General features: G+C 38.6%; 1 protein-coding gene across 2 annotated transcripts in view; it reads left to right on the forward strand.

Moving 5' to 3' along the window:
- Positions 1-217: 217 nt before the first annotated feature.
- Positions 218-18,739, forward strand: part of LOC126966292 (U4/U6 small nuclear ribonucleoprotein Prp31) — a 39,132-nt gene continuing 20,610 nt past the window's right edge. The window contains exons 1-8 of one of the 2 annotated variants that reach the window (XM_050810279.1): positions 218-236; positions 673-808; positions 1,354-1,558; positions 1,894-2,036; positions 6,587-6,771; positions 7,277-7,417; positions 10,689-10,838; positions 18,362-18,586. In XM_050810279.1, the coding sequence (XP_050666236.1) occupies positions 718-808; positions 1,354-1,558; positions 1,894-2,036; positions 6,587-6,771; positions 7,277-7,417; positions 10,689-10,838; positions 18,362-18,586 (1,140 nt within the window). In that variant the 5' untranslated portion in view covers positions 218-236; positions 673-717. The other variant, XM_050810276.1, reaches the window with a different exon arrangement.

The raw sequence follows: 18,739 nt of genomic DNA on the forward strand, positions 1-18,739 counted from the left end.
TAGGTTAAAATTAAGATAATTACATAATTAAAAAAAATCTCGTGTATTTACACGAGATTTTTTAAATTTATATTATAGGAATTTTTTTATTTATTCAAGTCAAATAATTAAGTGAACTGTCAAGTTAACTCTGCCTTTGCTTTTCCAAAGTGAAGAAGATTTAAAAAAAACAACATGTACGTGACATTGACAGCAGATACCCGCTGCGACATTCGGCCGTCACTCGTGTGTAAATTGTAAACAAATATTTTAAAAGCTATTTATATTAAAGAAATACATAATATTATCTAATATATAAAAATAGATATACTAATTTAACTATTTTCACTGTATTATATGCTGCCACTTAAAGAAAGAAATACATAAACTCTAAAAACTGCATCTAAAATGTCTTTAGCTGATGAGTTGCTTGCTGACTTGGAGGAGAATGATGATGTTGAACTAGAAGATGCTATTGAAAGTACAACTGATGTTAATCCTGAATTCACAGTACCTTTTCCTGTGGTCCCTAAAGAAGAAGAGATTAAAAATGTTTCTATTAGGGAATTAGCAAAACTAAGACATTCTGATAGATTAAAAAGAGTAATTAACCATTGTGTTGTTTTATGAATGATGACAAGATAACATGTGTAACTTACAACTTAGATTGACGATTACATTTATGTTCTTCAGGTAATCACTGAAATTGAAAAAAATTTTGGTAATGACCGTAAGAAAATGGAAGTGACTGGATTAATGGAATCAGACCCTGAATATCAATTAATTGTTGAGGCCAATAATATTGCTGTTGAGATTGATGGAGAGATAGGTTTGTAACCTCTGTCTGATAATCTTAGAAAAAAAATTTGAAAATAATGCTATGACTGTTCATTTTCAATTTTGCTTAAAGTCATATTCATAGCTACAACATGCAAATAACAGAAATGATTAGAAAGTAAAAAATATTTATAAATAAAGTTCTTATCATTATAAAATTGTAAATGTAACTATTGTTCACAGAGTTATACTATTAACACTTACATTGAAAATATGTTTAAAGTATAACAAATACTTGAGATATCAATCTTATAGTGCTTCTTAATTGTTATTTTAAAAATACACAAACTTTGATTAAATAAAATGTCTATTTTACAATTCTGATTACTATTTAACACAGTATATACACTTATGATGAAGCTATTCTTATGTGTGAGGTTGTTGTAACAATGTTGTTGGTTTATGGATGGCTTGTTTACAAGTTATATAGTGAACATATCATTAAATTATTAATCTATCTAATATATAATAATATATTACTATATTTTAAATCATGTTTTATAAGCTATAGATGTCCTAATTCTTGAACATTTTTAGCAATTATTCACAGATTTGTCCGTGATAAATATCAAAAGCGTTTCCCTGAGCTAGAATCGTTGATAATAACACCACTGGAATATATCCACACAGTGAAAGAACTTGGCAATGATCTGGACAGGGCTAAGAGCAATGAGATACTACAGAGTTTTCTGACACAGGCAACCATCATGATTGTCTCAGTGACTGCATCAACTACACAAGGGTAACACTTATTTGTACAACATATTGACATATTCTCCGCTTAATTACAATGTGTGTGGTTTTATGTTTAAGCCCGGTATGCTGTTAAGAATATACCATTTTTATATAGCTACAACTTTGGAGCTTTAACAGTGACTATTAAAAGACACCTTGTTTAAAACCACACAGATTTTTAACAAAAGTAATGTTAAGATATTGTTTATTTTACACTCATTACTTATAATTAAGTTTCCAACACATCTACCAAACAACTTATTTGGAACAAATATTCTGATGATTTTTTACACATGGAATATCTCAGTTTATTTATTTGTATGTGTGTCGCTAACATTTTAGAAAGTTGTTATCAGAAGATGAATTGGAAGAGGTAATTGAAGCATGTGATATGGCTTCAGAGTTGAATAATTATAAGCTGCAAATATATGAGTATGTGGAGAGCCGGATGACATTTATTGCACCAAATATAACAGCAATAGTTGGCAAGTATACTACCTATATGTACAATAGAATGACACTAGTCCACATTTAAAGCTATTATATTATAGCAAGAAAGTGATTACTGAATTATGCACCCATAGTGTTATGTGACAACAGTTACCATATTATGTTCCAAGTTGTAACACACCACAAAAAAACCTGAAGTATAATAATAATAAAATTCTTTATTGCCATACAAATCATTACAAATGTAAACAATTAGGATACGCGATGAAACAAAAGGCAAAAGGAAAAGGCTCAGCTTCACCGGACATGGAATCATGGATTTATGTTTCCATGCAGAACTGTTTTTCAGCCATCCCCTCCTCCCTAAGGTGTTGAGCGGGAGTGAATGTATTAGGGCTCCCCAATTACCTACTTAAGCTATCTTTTTTTATAAAATGTAATATTAGAAAAAAAAAAGTGTTCTGTTTACCTTTGCAAGTGTATGTAAGTGTGTGTGTGTATATGTGTGTGTGTATGTATGTGTGTGTTTAGGTATGTGCATGAGTGTGAGTGTGTGTTTATGTCCGTACATAGAACAAATCTTTTAGAGAAAGATATTTCCAGTGGAAGTAGTCCAATTTCTCCGCAGCAAGATGCTTTTTTAGTAGAGCAAAACGGTATTTTTTTTAAAGGACTCGATAGTCATTTGTTTCTTTAGAGGAGGAGGTAAGTCATTCCATATTTTTGCTGCAGAGAATCTAAAAGATCCCCTAAAACGTAGTATAACATAATTTGATTCACACTCATCACTTTTCACTGTACTAGACCAATTCTCATTGTTATCATGGTTTTAAATATAGTATTGAAAATTATGTAAGCTGTCATAATAATAGGCATTATTATGTCATCATAAAATGTTTGTAATTTTGAAATGTCATGGGCAAAAATTAATTAATTTTAAAAAATTGAGTGTCACACATTCGCTATTGCCGTGGCTAATACTCTCTTTTGAAACCAGAGGATTCACAAAGTGTTGACATTCTTATAATGTGTCAAATAACATTCATATGAATAAGTAATGTTGAAACACAATGGTACATGGCTGGCATGGATAGTACAGGGGTCACTATGGTGAGAGTCAATTAAAGTTACCCATTGTAATGCCACACTGTTTCAAGCCTCTTCTCATCTTAACTGTCCTGTACTTTCCCCAGGGCGTAAAAAGAATAGGGGAGTCCCAGGCCCATGGGTGTCGTAAGAGGCGACTAAGGGCTTTGTAGAAGTGGGAGAGTCAGGCTGCCGTCTTTTGACGTCAGCACAATCGGGCCAGACTCGTCCGGGTTAATTACCACACTCGCAGAGAATAGCGGCCTAGTGCCGCTACTTCACGCCGCTGGACACTAACCTATGTTTCGCATAGGTTAGTGTCGAGGACCGGTGGTCACCCCTCCACCCGAATATGACAGCGTATCTTCAAACGATTTTACCCCAGGAGGGTACCGGTCTACCAGAGTCGGAGAATCCCTCCCCGAGCACTCTAGCTCGGGCTGCCCTTCGTATTCTGGGGAGGGCACAGAACCGCGCATGACCAAGAACAAACGAGGCAGTGACACCACGGCACCCCGCTCCACACTCAACGTGGACTTTTGCAGTATCAGGGGAATTCACTCCAATTTAAACGCCGTCCACCATCACCTTGAGACGGCGCAGCCGGCCATATGTTTCCTTACGGAGACGCAGATATCTCGATCTAGCGATACATCATATTTAACGTACCCCGGGTACAAGATTGAGCACAATTTTTTGCCTCATGCCGGGGTATGTGTGTACGTTAGAGAAGATATCTGCTGTCGCCGTCTCGGCAATTTTGAGGGTAGGGACCTGTCCACTCTGTGGCTCCGCGTAGATTTAGAGGACCGCGTCCGCATCTATGCGTGTGTCTACAGGTCCCATAGTGGTAACGCAGAAACCGATCATCTCATGGGCTGCGTTCAAGCGGCAATTGACGACGTGCTTGCACAGATCCCCTCCGCTGAAATCGTAGTCTTGGGTGATTTCAACGGGCACAATGCCGAATGGCTTGGATCACGTACTACAGACTACGCAGGGCGATCTGTGCATAATTTTGCATTGGCGTATGGTCTGTCCCAATTGGTTGAGTCGCCAACGCGACTCCCGGGTGTGGATAGCCACATGCCGTCCTTATTAGATCTTTTGCTGACTACACATCCCGATGGTTATCAGGTCTTTGTCGACGCCCCTCTCGGAACGTCCGACCATTGCCTGGTCAGGAGTGTAGTGCCTACCCGACGCCAACGTCGCAAACCACGCGTTTGACACTACAAGTCAGCAGATTGGGATAGGACGCGTTCCTTTTTTGCATCCTACCCTTGGGGAAAGGTTTGTTTCCCTTCTGATGATCCTAGTGCCTGCGCCGTTGCAGTAGCCGATGTGGTACTACAGGGCATGGATATTTTTATACCAAGCTCTGTAGTACCGACCGGTGGCAGATCACAGCCCTGGTTCGATGCGTCAGTTAAAGCACCATCTGACTGCAAAAAACAGGCGTATCGAACTTGGGTTGCGGCGCTGGGCACAAAGGATCCGAACTGCAAAGTTTTTAAGAGGAAATACAACCGTGCCTCCAGATTTTTTAAGCGGCAAATCGCCCGTGCGAAATCGAAGCACGTCGTCAAAATCGGCGAGCAGCTCTCCAGTTACCCGACCGGAACACGCAAGTTCTGGTCGTTGTCGAAAGCTGCTCTTTTTAACTTCGTCAGACTCCCATTGCACATGATGAATGACCTGTGTGCTCTTTTCGCCTCCATCTCTACTCTTGACGATAACCGTAAAACACCGCCGACTATCCCTCGGTGTCAGAGCTCTATGCCTGAAGTACAGTTCAGACAGAAAACTGTTAGGCGAGCTCTGTTTTCGTTGGACGCCAGGAAGTCGAGCGGGCTGGATGGCATTTCTCCAATCGTGCTTAGAACGTGTGCCCCTGAGTTGACGCCGGTGCTAACGCGTTTATTCCGGCACTCTTATTGTAAGACCCTGACTCACGGAAGTCAGCCCTCGTCCATCCGATCGAAAAAAAATGAGGCAGTTCGGATCCGGCAAACTACAGGCCTATTGCTATTACCTCCCTGCTCCCTGCCAAAATCATGGAGAGCATAATTAGCCGTCAGCTCTTGGTATACCTAGAGGGTCACCAGTTGATCAACGACCGACAATACGGGTTTCGCCATGGTCGGTCGGCAGGTGATCTTCTGGTATACCTAACACATAGATGGGCTGCGGCTATTGAAAGCAAGGGGGAAGGCCTGCCAGTTAGCCTGGATATAGCGAAGGCCTTTGATCGTGCATGGCACAAGACGCTCCTCTCAAAATTTCCATCATTTGGGCTTCCCGAGAGCTTGTGCAAGTGGACCTCCAGCTTCCTCACTGGGCGCAGCATACAGGTCGTTGTCGACGAATATTGCTCGAACCCAAAGCCCGTGAATGCTGGAGTGCCTCAAGGCTGTGTGCTATTTCCCACGCTGTTTCTTCTGCATATAAATGATATCTTGGACACCTCCAACATTCATTGCTATGCAGATGACAGCACTGGTGATGCCGTATACATGGACCATGCAGGTCTCTCTCGGGAAATAGTCGACCAGTGCCGGGAGAAACTTTTGTCTTCTATCGAGTCCTCTCTTGAGAAGGTCGCGGAATAGGGTAAATTGAACCTTGTCCGATTTAACCCCCATAAGACTCAAGTTCGTGTTTACACTTAAAAACCCCATTTGTTGTATCACCACTCTTCGACAACACTTTACTTAAAGCTTCGCCTAGTATCGGAATACTGAGTCTCCAAATCTCGAGCGATTGCCAATTCCGTGGTCACCTGGAGGGCAAAGCCAAATTGGCTTCAAAGAAACTGGGCGTCATCAATAGAGCACGGCAATACTTCAAGCCGGCCCACATTCTAGCGCTCTACACAGAGCAGGTCCGGCCACACATGGAGTATTGGTTTCATCTCTGGTCTGGCGCACCCAAGTATCAGCTCGATCCATTTGACCGCGTGCAGCGTAGAGCAGCTCGGATTGTGGGGGACCCATGCTCTGTGAACGGCTGGATCACTTGGCGTTGCGTAGAGACGTCGCTTCATTGTGTGTTTTCTACCGCACTTGGAGTGTTCCGAAGAGCTGAATTTGATTCCTGCCGCCGAATTCCACCTTCGCACGACACGCCACAAGTTAGGATATCATCCCCACCATCTGGATGAGTGGCGGTCCTCCACAGTGGTTTTCGAGGAGCTTTCTTCCACGTACTACAAAGCTGTGGAATGAGCTTCCTTGTGCGGTGTTTCCGGGACGATACGACATGCAAAAAAAGCGCGTACAACCTACCTTAAAGGCCGGCAACGCTCCTGTGATTACTCTGGTGTTGCAAGAGATTGTGGGCGGCGGTGATCACTTAACAACAGGTGACCCGTACGCTCGTTTGTCCTCCTATTCCATAAAAAAAACTGTTGTCAATCTAAGTCAAGATCCTCATGCAATTAAATAATAAATTTTATCAAAATCTTCACATGAAAATATAATATAATTTTATATTTAAGGTGCATCAACTGCAGCCAAAATTCTTGGTGTGGCCGGTGGTTTGTCTAAATTATCAAAGATGCCAGCTTGTAATGTACTACCCCTTGGCCAACAGAAGAAGACACTCTCGGGATTTTCTCAAGCAGCATCATTACCACACACCGGCTTCATTTACTTTTCTGAAATTGTACAAGATGCAACTCCAGTAAGTTACAAATATACAAAAATTATATTCATAACTCCAAATTCATCAGAAATAACATCTGGGTTTGAAACACAAAAAACGCGTCATCAAATAGCATCAGAAACGGGTCTATTTTTGGAAGATTATCTGATTGATAAATACTCTTTCAGTCACTGTAAATAATAATTATACAGATTATTGAATTATAAAAACCAACCCAAAACTTAATATATAGCTAACAACTAGCTAATAGCTGACGTCACACTACGCTACAACCAATAGCATTGCGTGTCGATGTTTTATTATTCGCGCGTATTTATTGCACTTTTGTTTATTTAATATTTGTTATTCAGCGAAAATTTAACAAGAAAAAACTATTTAAGATAGACTAAATAATAATAAAGATTATAAAAATAACATTTGAACTAAATCTATGTTACATGCATATACCCTATTATGCTGCAGATTTATTATGCGAAAATGATGAAGGTGGCACGGGAATTTATGTAATTTTTTTTCTTCTCAGGAGTTAAGGTTCAAGGCAGCAAAACTAGTATCAACGAAGCTAACACTTGCTGCAAGAGTTGATGCGTGCCATGAAAGTACAGATGGACGAATTGGTAAACAACTTCGTGATAGTATTGAGAAGAAGCTTGACAAATTACAGGTACATGTTAACAACATTAATAATACCAATAATAATATATATAATGATGTGGCACTCAGGAACGGTTGAAGAGCAGGATGAAGTGGAGGAGCACTCGGACGGAACGCGAAAGGTCGCGGGTTCGAGTCCTGCATCGTTCATTTTATTCTGGTTACAAATTTGATTTAATGAGTCACAGAAGTGAGGGATATCACTTTAGAAATAACAAATTGAATATATTATGTGAGCCGAGTATGTTCACTAGATATACAAATTGGATTATTATATACTAGTCAAAACAAAATAAGGGCCACTTGATTTTTTTGGCCTCGCTAGCGATAATTTATTTTTTATGCATTCTCAAGTAGCTGATACTTTATTGTGGTGTTACCGTATTTGTTTACACACTTTTTTTGAGCATTCCACCCGCATAATTGTTTAAAGTGGGTAGTTTTAGATAATTTATTGCAACCACTTGATTCTACCCGATTTTAAGACGGATTTCAACTCAGTCAAATTGACGATTCTCTCAGGAACACTGTAAGTTTCGTTTGACTAGTGGCTGAATTAACATTTTAAAAAAGTTATGACGAGAATTCGAAGTCATATGGACTTGCCAACCGTAACTAGGGCCGTAACATTGCTTCAAGAAGGCCATTCGCAGCGTTCTGTGGCGTTGCAGCTGGGTTTTTCCCGGTGAGCGATCCAGAATACTTGGAATCGTTTTCAAGAGACTGGGAGACTAACCAGGAGACGGGGATCTGGCAGAGTTCGAGCAACTACAGCACAGGAGGACCGCTACGTGCGCTTGACTGCGCGTAGAGAACGCTGTATAACAGCCCGTTCGTTACAAAACCGTTTGCAGCAGGCGACCGGTACACGTGTTAGTGATCAAACTATTAGAAATCGTTTACACGAAGACCAGCAGTTCTCCAGGAGACTTGTAGTGCGGATACCATTAACAAGTGCTCATCGTGCAAACCGATTATCATTCGCAAGGCAGCATCTGGCGTGGGATATGAATGATTGGAGGACTGTATTGTTTACGGATGAGTGCAAAGTTAAATTTTTTAGTGATGACCGTCGCATTAGGATTCGTTTTTTCGATTAGCGATTTTCGGATGATTGCATCCATGAAAGTGACAGATTTGGGGCCCCAATGTTATGGTATGGGGAGGAATCTCTATGTCAGGCAGAACCGAGCTGGTAATTCTAAACGAAGGCACAATAACAGCTCAACGTTACATCGAGGAGGTCATAAGACCCCATGTGGTCTCATATGCACATAGAATCGGCGCAAGATTCCATCTGATGCACGATAATGCTCGCGCTCATACAGCTAGGGCCACCAGAGAAGCCCTAGAGGAGGCTGGTATACAGGTGTTGGCCTGGCCTGCAAACAGTCCGGATCTAAATCCCATTAAACACATGTGGGATTTACTGAAATGCAGTGTTCGAAGCACAAACCAATCCGTGCACAATGAAAGACAGCTAATAAACGTTCTGAAATCAAGCTGGGAACAAATTCCTCAAGAAACAGTGGTTCACCTGGTGGAGAATGTACCTTCTAGGCTTCAAGAGTGCATTAGTAATCGAGGACGGCATACTAGATATTGAGGAAAGTCATAAATCAAGAAACATTTTATGTTTTTTTTTTCAGAATTTTTTTCCTCACTAGGTAATTATTTTTGCAAAAATGTCAATTTTTAGAAAAAGTGGAGCAAATTTCTTTTTTTAATGCATCATTATTTTATGCTGTCTACAATAAAAATCAATCAATTTATCCAACTGAAACATTGATCAACCTTTAAACCTCAATAATTCATGAGAATACTGTAAAAACGTGGTGGCCCTTATTTTGTTTTGACAAGTATATATCATTAACTTTAAGATTGTACTTAGGTGTGTTTAAAGTTAATAATAATGATGCAGAAGAGGGCTATTTGCGCTATTTATAACCTAGATTCTAAAGAATAATTGAGATAATAATATATAGCCTAGCTATGTACATAGACATATAAGTATATTACTAGAAACTGTCATAACCATAATGTTAAGACTAGGAATAAATATAAACTGATAATGCCTACTACTAGGCTAAGTCGAGTTAGTAAGTCTTTTGTGGGGTGATGTGTGTGCTTTTACAACAAGATCCCAGAAAATGTTCAAAACAAATGTATTACGCAATTCAATAGAATTGTTAAAAAAGATTTGTGTAATAAAGGTTACTACTACAACATACATGACTTTCTTAACACCACAGATTTGGAATGGAGCGGCCGCCCGATCCTCATGCAATTAAATAATAAATTTTATTGTACGATATTACATTGTAAACATGTTTTTATATAAAAAGGATGCCCGCTGAGTTTGTAGCGCCCGTTCTTCTCAGATCTGCGGTATAGGTTTTGGAATGGGTGATGGTTTTTGAATTTCACTAAGTGATATTATATTCTATTTTGAATCAAGATATTTGAATTTGAATATTATTTTTTATGATAGTTAACACTTACACATTTTTTTATTATAGATTTTTAGTCTCCTCTAAACCAGAATTTCGCGATTAATATCACTTTGAAAGTATAAAGTTATACCTAGTGTAGTGGTCTTGTCTGCTGCCATACAACAACCACTTGTGGAATAATCTGGCTGCTACTTAGGGACATTGAATGAAACAGTATAGTGTCACATTATATATATACACAGGCGATATGACTCTGGTTACATCACACTGTCCATGGGCAGCTAAAAGTTTATTTGATGGGTCAATCTGAAACTATTTATCAAGTTAAACTTTAAATCCTATATTGCTTATGTGTACACAACGACTTTGAATATATTATAATATATGTCCGTATACACGACCTGACAGCACGATAATCTGCCAACTTTGTTTAATATGCACAAAACACTAAGGAGATAGGGAGCTACTGCCAAGTATGGCTGACTGTATTGTCAATCAAAATGGCTTAGAGTCGCAATATATTTGCTTTTCTCTGTTGCTGTATCTACGTTAAATATATTTTGTTTGTTTATACGCCAGTATATTGTTAGTATATGGCTGTACGCATTCAAGTCATATGTCCATATGATATGTCTCGAAAATTTTCAAAGCAAGATCTATGGGAGTACTCCGTATCTGGGAGTACACTAGCTACTGTATGTGACATTGACAAATCAAAATTGGTAAGTATCGGCCTGCCAAATGATTTATACGCTGGTATATTCTAAGTGTATGGTAAATATAGCTAGTTCTACCACTAACTCGTAAACAGTGTGGCGTACTTTCAAGGAACCGCCGCCAGTGAAGTTTGTGAAGCCACTCCCGAAACCCATCGAGCAGAGCAGGAAGAAGCGAGGTGGCAAGCGTGTCAGGAAGATGAAGGAGCGATATGCTATGACTGAGTTTCGCAAGAACGCTAACAGGCTTAACTTCGCCGACGTGAGTGTAAAATCTTATATCTCAATTACATAGACATACTAACCCCCTTATTCATAATGGTCCGCTAACTTTAAACAGCCGCTAAGGAGTGTTTTTTCTCATTCTGACTTATGTCAATAGAAGAAGACAGAGTGCGAATTAAATCAAATCAATGCTTTAAGTTAGCAGACTATTATGAATAAGGGGGTTAGACTTTAGGGAAAAACTTAAACAATATGAATATGGCACTTACTATACGGGGGTGATCATATACGACCACGTGACGTGATCTAAGTACATCACTGGTTTTAATTTATTGACTCAATGCTGAATCTGGAAAACAAGGATCTACATGGAGTGATTCTTGTTTGTATATGCGCTGTAAATAAATTGACCTGTATCAATGTATTGGAATATTTAATCGTTATTTATATCACCTTCAAGACTTCTGATAATACTGTTACAGATACTTCATTCAAGTCATCTTGGCGCTCGCTGCTATCGGTACTATGCGTGCGTGTGTTTGTAAATATGCAGCTCTGATCTTTGTGACAGTGTCACTTGACGATCATTGTTCGGACGACTGTCGCGTCACTGTCACACAGATGACAGCTGCATATTACAAGCACACGCTCGTATAGAGCCGCGCGCCAAGATGACGTGAACTATCTGTACCTCAAAATAAACCTTTATTGCTGTTCACAATTAATATTATAAATGATATTTAACCTAATATGAACTTAAATCTAATTTATAACATTTCCACGTCTCACTATCTTTTGAATGTGTCCATGAATAATAATAATAATAAACTTTATTTCAAGTGACGTGACTCATATTTGTTAGTAATACACCAAACTTATTTTCTATGTTAGTACTTATTCTAAACCTATTGCTAATTAAAACAAAGATGCGTGTTATTGGTGCGCCATTCCGTTGAAGTACTGCAGCAATGGATAGCATATTTGAACTCTAACCTGCTAGCAATCATCTTCAGAATACTGTCGGTACAGCCCCTACACTCTGCTCACCAGGCGTATGCGCTGGATCTAGGTGAAAATTTGAATTAGGAGGCCGGCGTGAGGAAAGGAGACAGGAGGATTTACCAGAGCAGCAGCGATTCTTCCACCTCGTCCCGGGTCACGAAGTTCCTTCTTTAGTTTATAGGCGTTTTCTTTGAGTAGCCACTCTTTCTTCCCGAATTCAGTAATCATAAAACTAGGCATCACAAGACATTTGATCACGAGATTACACGTAAGGAGACGCATTAATAAGTTATCACGGCGTTGACAAGTTCAATACTTATAACTCCTCGCGGAACGCAACGACCAGCTGCGCTCGCGCTACTCCGTAAGTGGGAGGGAGAGGGTGCAGGTAGGAAAGAGAAGGAATTAGTTCAACTCTATGTGCACCCACAATATGTGGCCTAAACACCAGGGATCCACATCTTTTGCGCATAGTCGCATAAAAACAGTCAAAGCGTGCTTCCGCAAACATCCCTGATGCGTTAAAAAATCGGAGCAGCTGCATCAGCACCCTGAAAGCAATGCTATGTTGAACACGAAGAGCTTAGTAGAATTTTTGAGTGGACTTGGCCCACAGGTTGCACGTGTAGAAGGTTGTACAGAAGACTCTGAACAGCGTGATCTTGACGCTGTTCGGGCAACACACGATCCTGCGAGCCAGCATATTCGCTCTCACCGACAACGCCCTCCGTTCTCTCTCGATATCAGTGTCGTCCCTGAGGTTGGAAGTCAACATAGGACCAATATATTTAAATGTAAATACCCTCTCACAGACACAAGCTCCTTGAAGCAGCCGACCCTAGCGTAACTGAGCTCGTTAATCAAATCGTTCACATATAGGTTAAAGCTCTGTTCAAACTGAGGCGAATAACGCGCGGGAAGAGGGACGCATTTTAGCGTAATTCGCTCGCTCGCTTAGCCTCTCAAACTGACGGACTTCCCGCGTGTCAGTTTTGGTTCTTCAGTGGAGAAATCCCGCCGGGCGCCCCGCTTTTGTTTCGCTTCAACTTGAGCGACTACTCGCGTCAATTTGAAGACGTCCATACAAGTTAGCTGACATAATCGGCGCGAGTGACTTCCTTCCCGCGCGTTATACGCCTCAGTTTGAACAGAGCTCTAAGAGCGTTGGTGAGCTCAATCCTCCCCGCCTCACCCCGCACTCCAACCCGTATGGACGTGACAAGACTCCTGCCCATCGGACATTGTTGACCTGGTTTCCATACCAAATTTTAAAATTATTGGTCAGTTCTGAAGGTATTTCAACTTCTTTAATTTTTCGCCATAAGATATCATATCAAATGCCTTCGACAAGTCAAGAAATCAGGCATAAACTGGAGTCTTACGCTTAGCATACAGCATGCTTAACATACAATATAGCACTCTTGGCAGACAATCCAGGTTGAAATACAAACTGGTTGTCATGAGGCCTTATAAACTTATTTGACTGTATATTAAGCATGCTGTCAAACACCTTTGAGATGACTGTAGCCAATGAAATTGGTCTATAGTTGTTTTTATCCGCCAGGTCGCTGGATTTGTTTTTTACAATAGGCACAACTACCGTACGTATCATTTCGTCCGGCATAAAACTAAGACTCACACAAAAGCTGTACAGCATTGACAAAACTCTGGGAAGATGTGGCCCAGCGTATTGAAGACGATCTATGCTAAATTCGTCGTAATCGCCTGGTATTCACTAATGACTAATTCGTCACTCTAAGATCAATAAAATCGCACGAGTGCCACTCAGACTTGCTCACCAAGTGTCCGTACATCATATCATTAGGTACCTACCTATATACTTATAAAAAAAGGAAAAGGTTTTTTTTTAATTATTCGTCATAAATAACTATAATAAAATAAATCGGAAACAATACATCATAAAAATCTGTTAAAGCTTTTGCCAATGAAGCCCTTTCATACGATACCCCACATGACACGAATAACTTAATTCAAAATTTGAACCTCCGTTCCTTGTTTTAAGAACCCTGTTCTTAAGACATAATTATAAATGTATAGTTTTCAGTCTATTCTAGTAATATAAACGGTATTACTTGCCAAATTTTATAGTTATAGGTCAATGGAAAATATTGACTGTCCAAATATTTTTCTATACGACATTTACGGTCGTATCTTTTATTTTATATTTTTAAATAGCTCCAAGAGTACTGACTGTAGACTTGAGTACATCGTTTTAATTTCAACTCGAATACTCCCCGCGTTCCCGAGATGATGTTCGGTTTTGAGTCTGGACAGACGGACAGTCGGACTGACAAACAATAAAGTGATTCTGTAAGGGTGCAGTTACCTTATGAGGTACGAAACTTTAAAAATGTTTTTTTTATATATCATCTTATTACATTTGAGCCTACCATGTTCCACTTCCTCTAAACGGTTACATTTGTTCGGTTTGTAATTGTTGAGTATAAACAACATGTTGGCGGCCGTGGTCGCCGTAATGTGACGTCACGCTCGGCGGTGGATGAGTGGAATTGTAAATAGTAAACGGAATGATTCTTGTTTCTTGCCACTGTCTTAAATAGAGCGGAACTCGGAGTGCGCCGGCGCGGGTGGTTAGCGCTAGACACGTTGCCATGGTTACGAACGTGACGGTTCCTAACTTTTTTACCAACGACACTTTTTTTTCTGACGTCACATCTGCTCTAATATATAAAATTCTCGTGTCACGGTGTGCGGGACCGAACTCCTCCGAAACGGCTTGACCGATTCTCATGAAATTTTGAGTGCATATTGGGTAGGTCTGAGAATCGGACAACATCTATTTTTCATCCCCCTAAATGTTAAGGGTGGTCCACACGATTTTTTTTTTAATAATTTTTGAATTTTTTTTTTAAATTTGTTTGATTATGAGTCAGCATTAAAAGATACATACAACTTCAAATTTTCACCCATCTACGATCAACAGTTACTTTTGTATCGCAATTTTAATATCGGCAATACAACGTTTGCTGGGTCAGCTATAATATATATAAATTATGTGACACGTTGTTTGTCCGCGATGGACTCCTAAACTAATGAACGGACAATCAAAAATTACGAAATTTTGTTTTTTATTTACTTATAATTTACATACCTATGTTTTTTGTATTTGTACCTTGATTCATATTTTTTCTTTTTTTTTTAATTTCTATTATTTACTAGTAAAACTTTAAAGCTTTCATTTACAATATAGTTCTTACGTCAATTTAATGCAATGTTAACATTATTAGGTATTTATTATTTTAGCTTCGTGTTTAATTAAATATTTAATAAAAAAAAGTTGTACTTTCAAAAGATTGTATTTTATCTTTTTGGTGTAACGGGCCTGCTCTCCTTGTGACTAAAGCTTTGTCGTCAAAATAGATCAAAATCATATGAAAGAAGAATAATAAATAACATAACACTAGTTTACATTCTGTGGATAGACTTTAAAATAATAAACTATAGACATAAAACTATAGACTTTAAAATAATGCTTGTTAATAATTAGAGAGTAAGATGTGTTGATAAGTAAGTTAAATATTTATTAGTTAATTAATTAAATATTGTATTCCTTTCATTGTAGTTTAATTTGGAAAATCGGTTCGAAAATTTATAATAACTAAATGAAACCACTTAGTATTGCTATAAACTAGGTATAATTATTTATGGCGTGATGTATGTAACCTTAATGAAACATATTTTGTACTTAATTTATTGATGTCTCAAATAAATACAAAAGGATTCTTATTTCTAATTTCCTAGGAAATGACTACCTCTGGCTTCAATGCAGGCCTTTTATCTTTCTTGCCACGTATCTATTTTTCAAGCGAATTTCGAGATCTCTCTGTTATAGAGGATTATAATAATGATATAAATGATAATTTATAGTCCAAAGGTTTGGGTCTGAGCAGTCGTCAGCTCTTATAAAGTTCGGTCACCTCCAATGTAAACTCCAAGGAATATTTTTATTACTAAAACTATTTACAACACGATCTAAGGCACTCTTTACATGTACACAATTCACTTCGGCTTAAGTCTTCAAATCCTTTTTCTACCACTTGTGAAGCTTTGAGCGTACACTTTCATTTTGCTTGTAGTTTCTCTCAATTGTGAAACATTTTTTATTTGTATACTTTTCACACAAGGGCCACGGTGTGGGACCACGGGACTATCAGAAGTTCGATCGAGCCACTCTCATTGCTTAAGGTCATGTTCTGTATATCGATGAAAAAATATGAATCAAGGTACAAATACAAAAAACATAGGTATGTAAATTATAAGTAAATAAAAAACAAAATTTCGTAATTTTTGATTGTCCGTTCATTAGTTTAGGAGTCCATCGCGGACAAACAACGTGTCACATAATTTATGTATATTATAGCTGACCCAGCAAACGTTGTATTGCCGATATTAAAATCGCGATACAAAAGTAACTGTTGATCGTAGATGGGTGAAAATTTGAAGTTGTATGTATTTTTTAATGCTGACTCATAATCAAACAAATTTAAAAAAAAAAATTCAAAAATTAAAAAAAAAAAAATTCGTGTGGACCACCCTTAACATTTAGGGGGATGAAAAATAGATGTTGTCCGATTCTCAGACCTACCCAATATGCACTCAAAATTTCATGAGAATCGGTCAAGCCGTTTCGGAGGAGTTCGGTCCCGCACACCGTGACACGAGAATTTTATATATTAGAGCAGATGTGACGTCAGAAAAAAAAGTGTCGTTGGTAAAAAAGTTAGGAACCGTCACGTTCGTAACCATGGCAACGTGTCTAGCGCTAACCGCCCGCGCCGGCGCACTCCGAGTTCCGCTCTATTTAAGACAGTGGCAAGAAACAAGAATCATTCCGTTTACTATTTACAATTCCACTCATCCACCGCTATATCTATAAAATATGGCAGTATATGGACGAACCTTATAACATAAAAAAGGCGTTGCAAATTTTATTTAAACTTAAATTGAAGTTTTTAAATCGTAACAATATTTATAACTACAGAAAGAAGAAGAAAATTATGACAACAATTCGAAAATAATAATCTCTGTCTAATAAAAGAAAGATTTGTTAGACTCTCTTTTAACGTAGCTATTTTTTCCTTACGCCAATTTAGATTACAGTCAACAATATTGGCATTCAAGCTCTGTGTACTAATATGAAAGAAAAGAACCTTCTACTCACATATACATATAATAAGTTATTTCTATTATAAGATAATTCTGAAGTTTTCCGAATGTCAGGCAGCCATGCAAATAAACGCGGGAAACATCCGAATAAACTAAAACAAGCATATTCTTGGTTTATTCTCAGGTGTAACTTTATACCAAGTTTATTTGTAAGGACGTAACTATTTTCCTAACAAACGGAATGTAAAGTTACTCCTAGTTTAAAATTACTTCTCTATGTCATATAAATTTGTAGCGATAAAGTTAAGGTAAGGCCGTAAAATTTCAAACTTGGAATAAGTTTACTTTGCGTTTATTAGTAACACGGAAAGTGTTTACCGATAATATACAAATAATGCACATTCTAGATATTTCAACATAGTACAATTAAAATATTGGTACAGTCTGACTCAAATTATCTTGAAAATCTGATAAATTTTTGCGACATCTAAGTTTCATACTATAGCAAATTAATTGGCTGCAAAGATGACGTAACAAGTGTAGAAATTAATGAACATACAGGCAGTTGAATATTGTTTTAAAATAAATAATAATATGAGAAACAAGCACCTGAGTTAATGTTACACGCCGGTTAATGGTTATTATCAATTACCGGCTCCGACTAACCTCAATTCACAGATCAACAATATTATTATCGTTTATTTTTAGATAAGTGAAACATAATCGAAGGTTTTTATCATAAACGTGATATTTAACGATACTTTAAGTGGGTTCATTTGTTTCTGCCTTATTACATCATAGTCTAAAGTTCTACATAGTTTAACTAAAACGTCGTTAAGCACAACATAAACTGAAGTGTACAGGAACAATTATAGGAACGGAACGCAATTTTTGGTCAGCTGTCATCTATCTGTCATCATATAATATAGGTACATTCCATATTGTGATGTATCCGTTAGACACACCTTAGACAAGCTTCAACTCGTGTTTAAATATATAAGCTTTTTGAACTTATTTAAAACAAGTGTTCAGCACATGTTTAACTTTTTGTAATAATACAGTGTTTAGTTAGTTTGTTAATTTTGTTGACAAAGCTAATTTGTGTATTTTGGGGTTCCTTATCTCGCTCGTTACATAGCTGAGCGTGAGAGCTCTCTCTCATTCAATCCCTACAAAATGTAGTACACAGTGCGCCTAACGAATATTTGACTTAAAAAATAACATAAAATTATAGAACGATTCCATTTGAGTAAAAGCACCTTCTTCCATCTTCTCTGTGGGCTGAACATGATGACATTATTTGTCGACCGACCGTTCTGTTAGGCGAGGCCGTCGTCACCTGCCACATTCACTCTGTGTCCGTTGTCTTCAATATAATATTATATTCAATATCATATTGTGTTCCGACAGATTGAGGATGACGCGTACCAAGAAGATCTGGGCTACACGCGAGGCACCATTGGCAAGTCCAGCACGGGCCGCGTCCGGCTGCCGCAGGTCGACGAGAAGACCAAAGTGAGGATCAGCAAGACGCTGCAGAAGAATCTCCAGAAGCAGCAGCAGTATGGTGGCGCCACCAGCGTGCGGCGGCAGGTGGCTGGCACCGCGTCCTCGGTGGCCTTCACACCGCTACAGGTAGCGAGCGATGGATACTTATAACATTACTTAGATACTTGCTGTCTTATGGCGGCGCCGCCAGCGTGCGGCGGCAGGTGGCTGGCACCGCGTCCTCGGTGGCCTTCACACCGCTACAGGTAGCGAGCGATGGATACTTATAACATTACTTAG

Source organism: Leptidea sinapis, chromosome 1 (assembly GCF_905404315.1).
Source record: "Leptidea sinapis chromosome 1, ilLepSina1.1, whole genome shotgun sequence".
Taxonomy (NCBI): Eukaryota; Metazoa; Arthropoda; class Insecta; order Lepidoptera; family Pieridae; genus Leptidea; species Leptidea sinapis.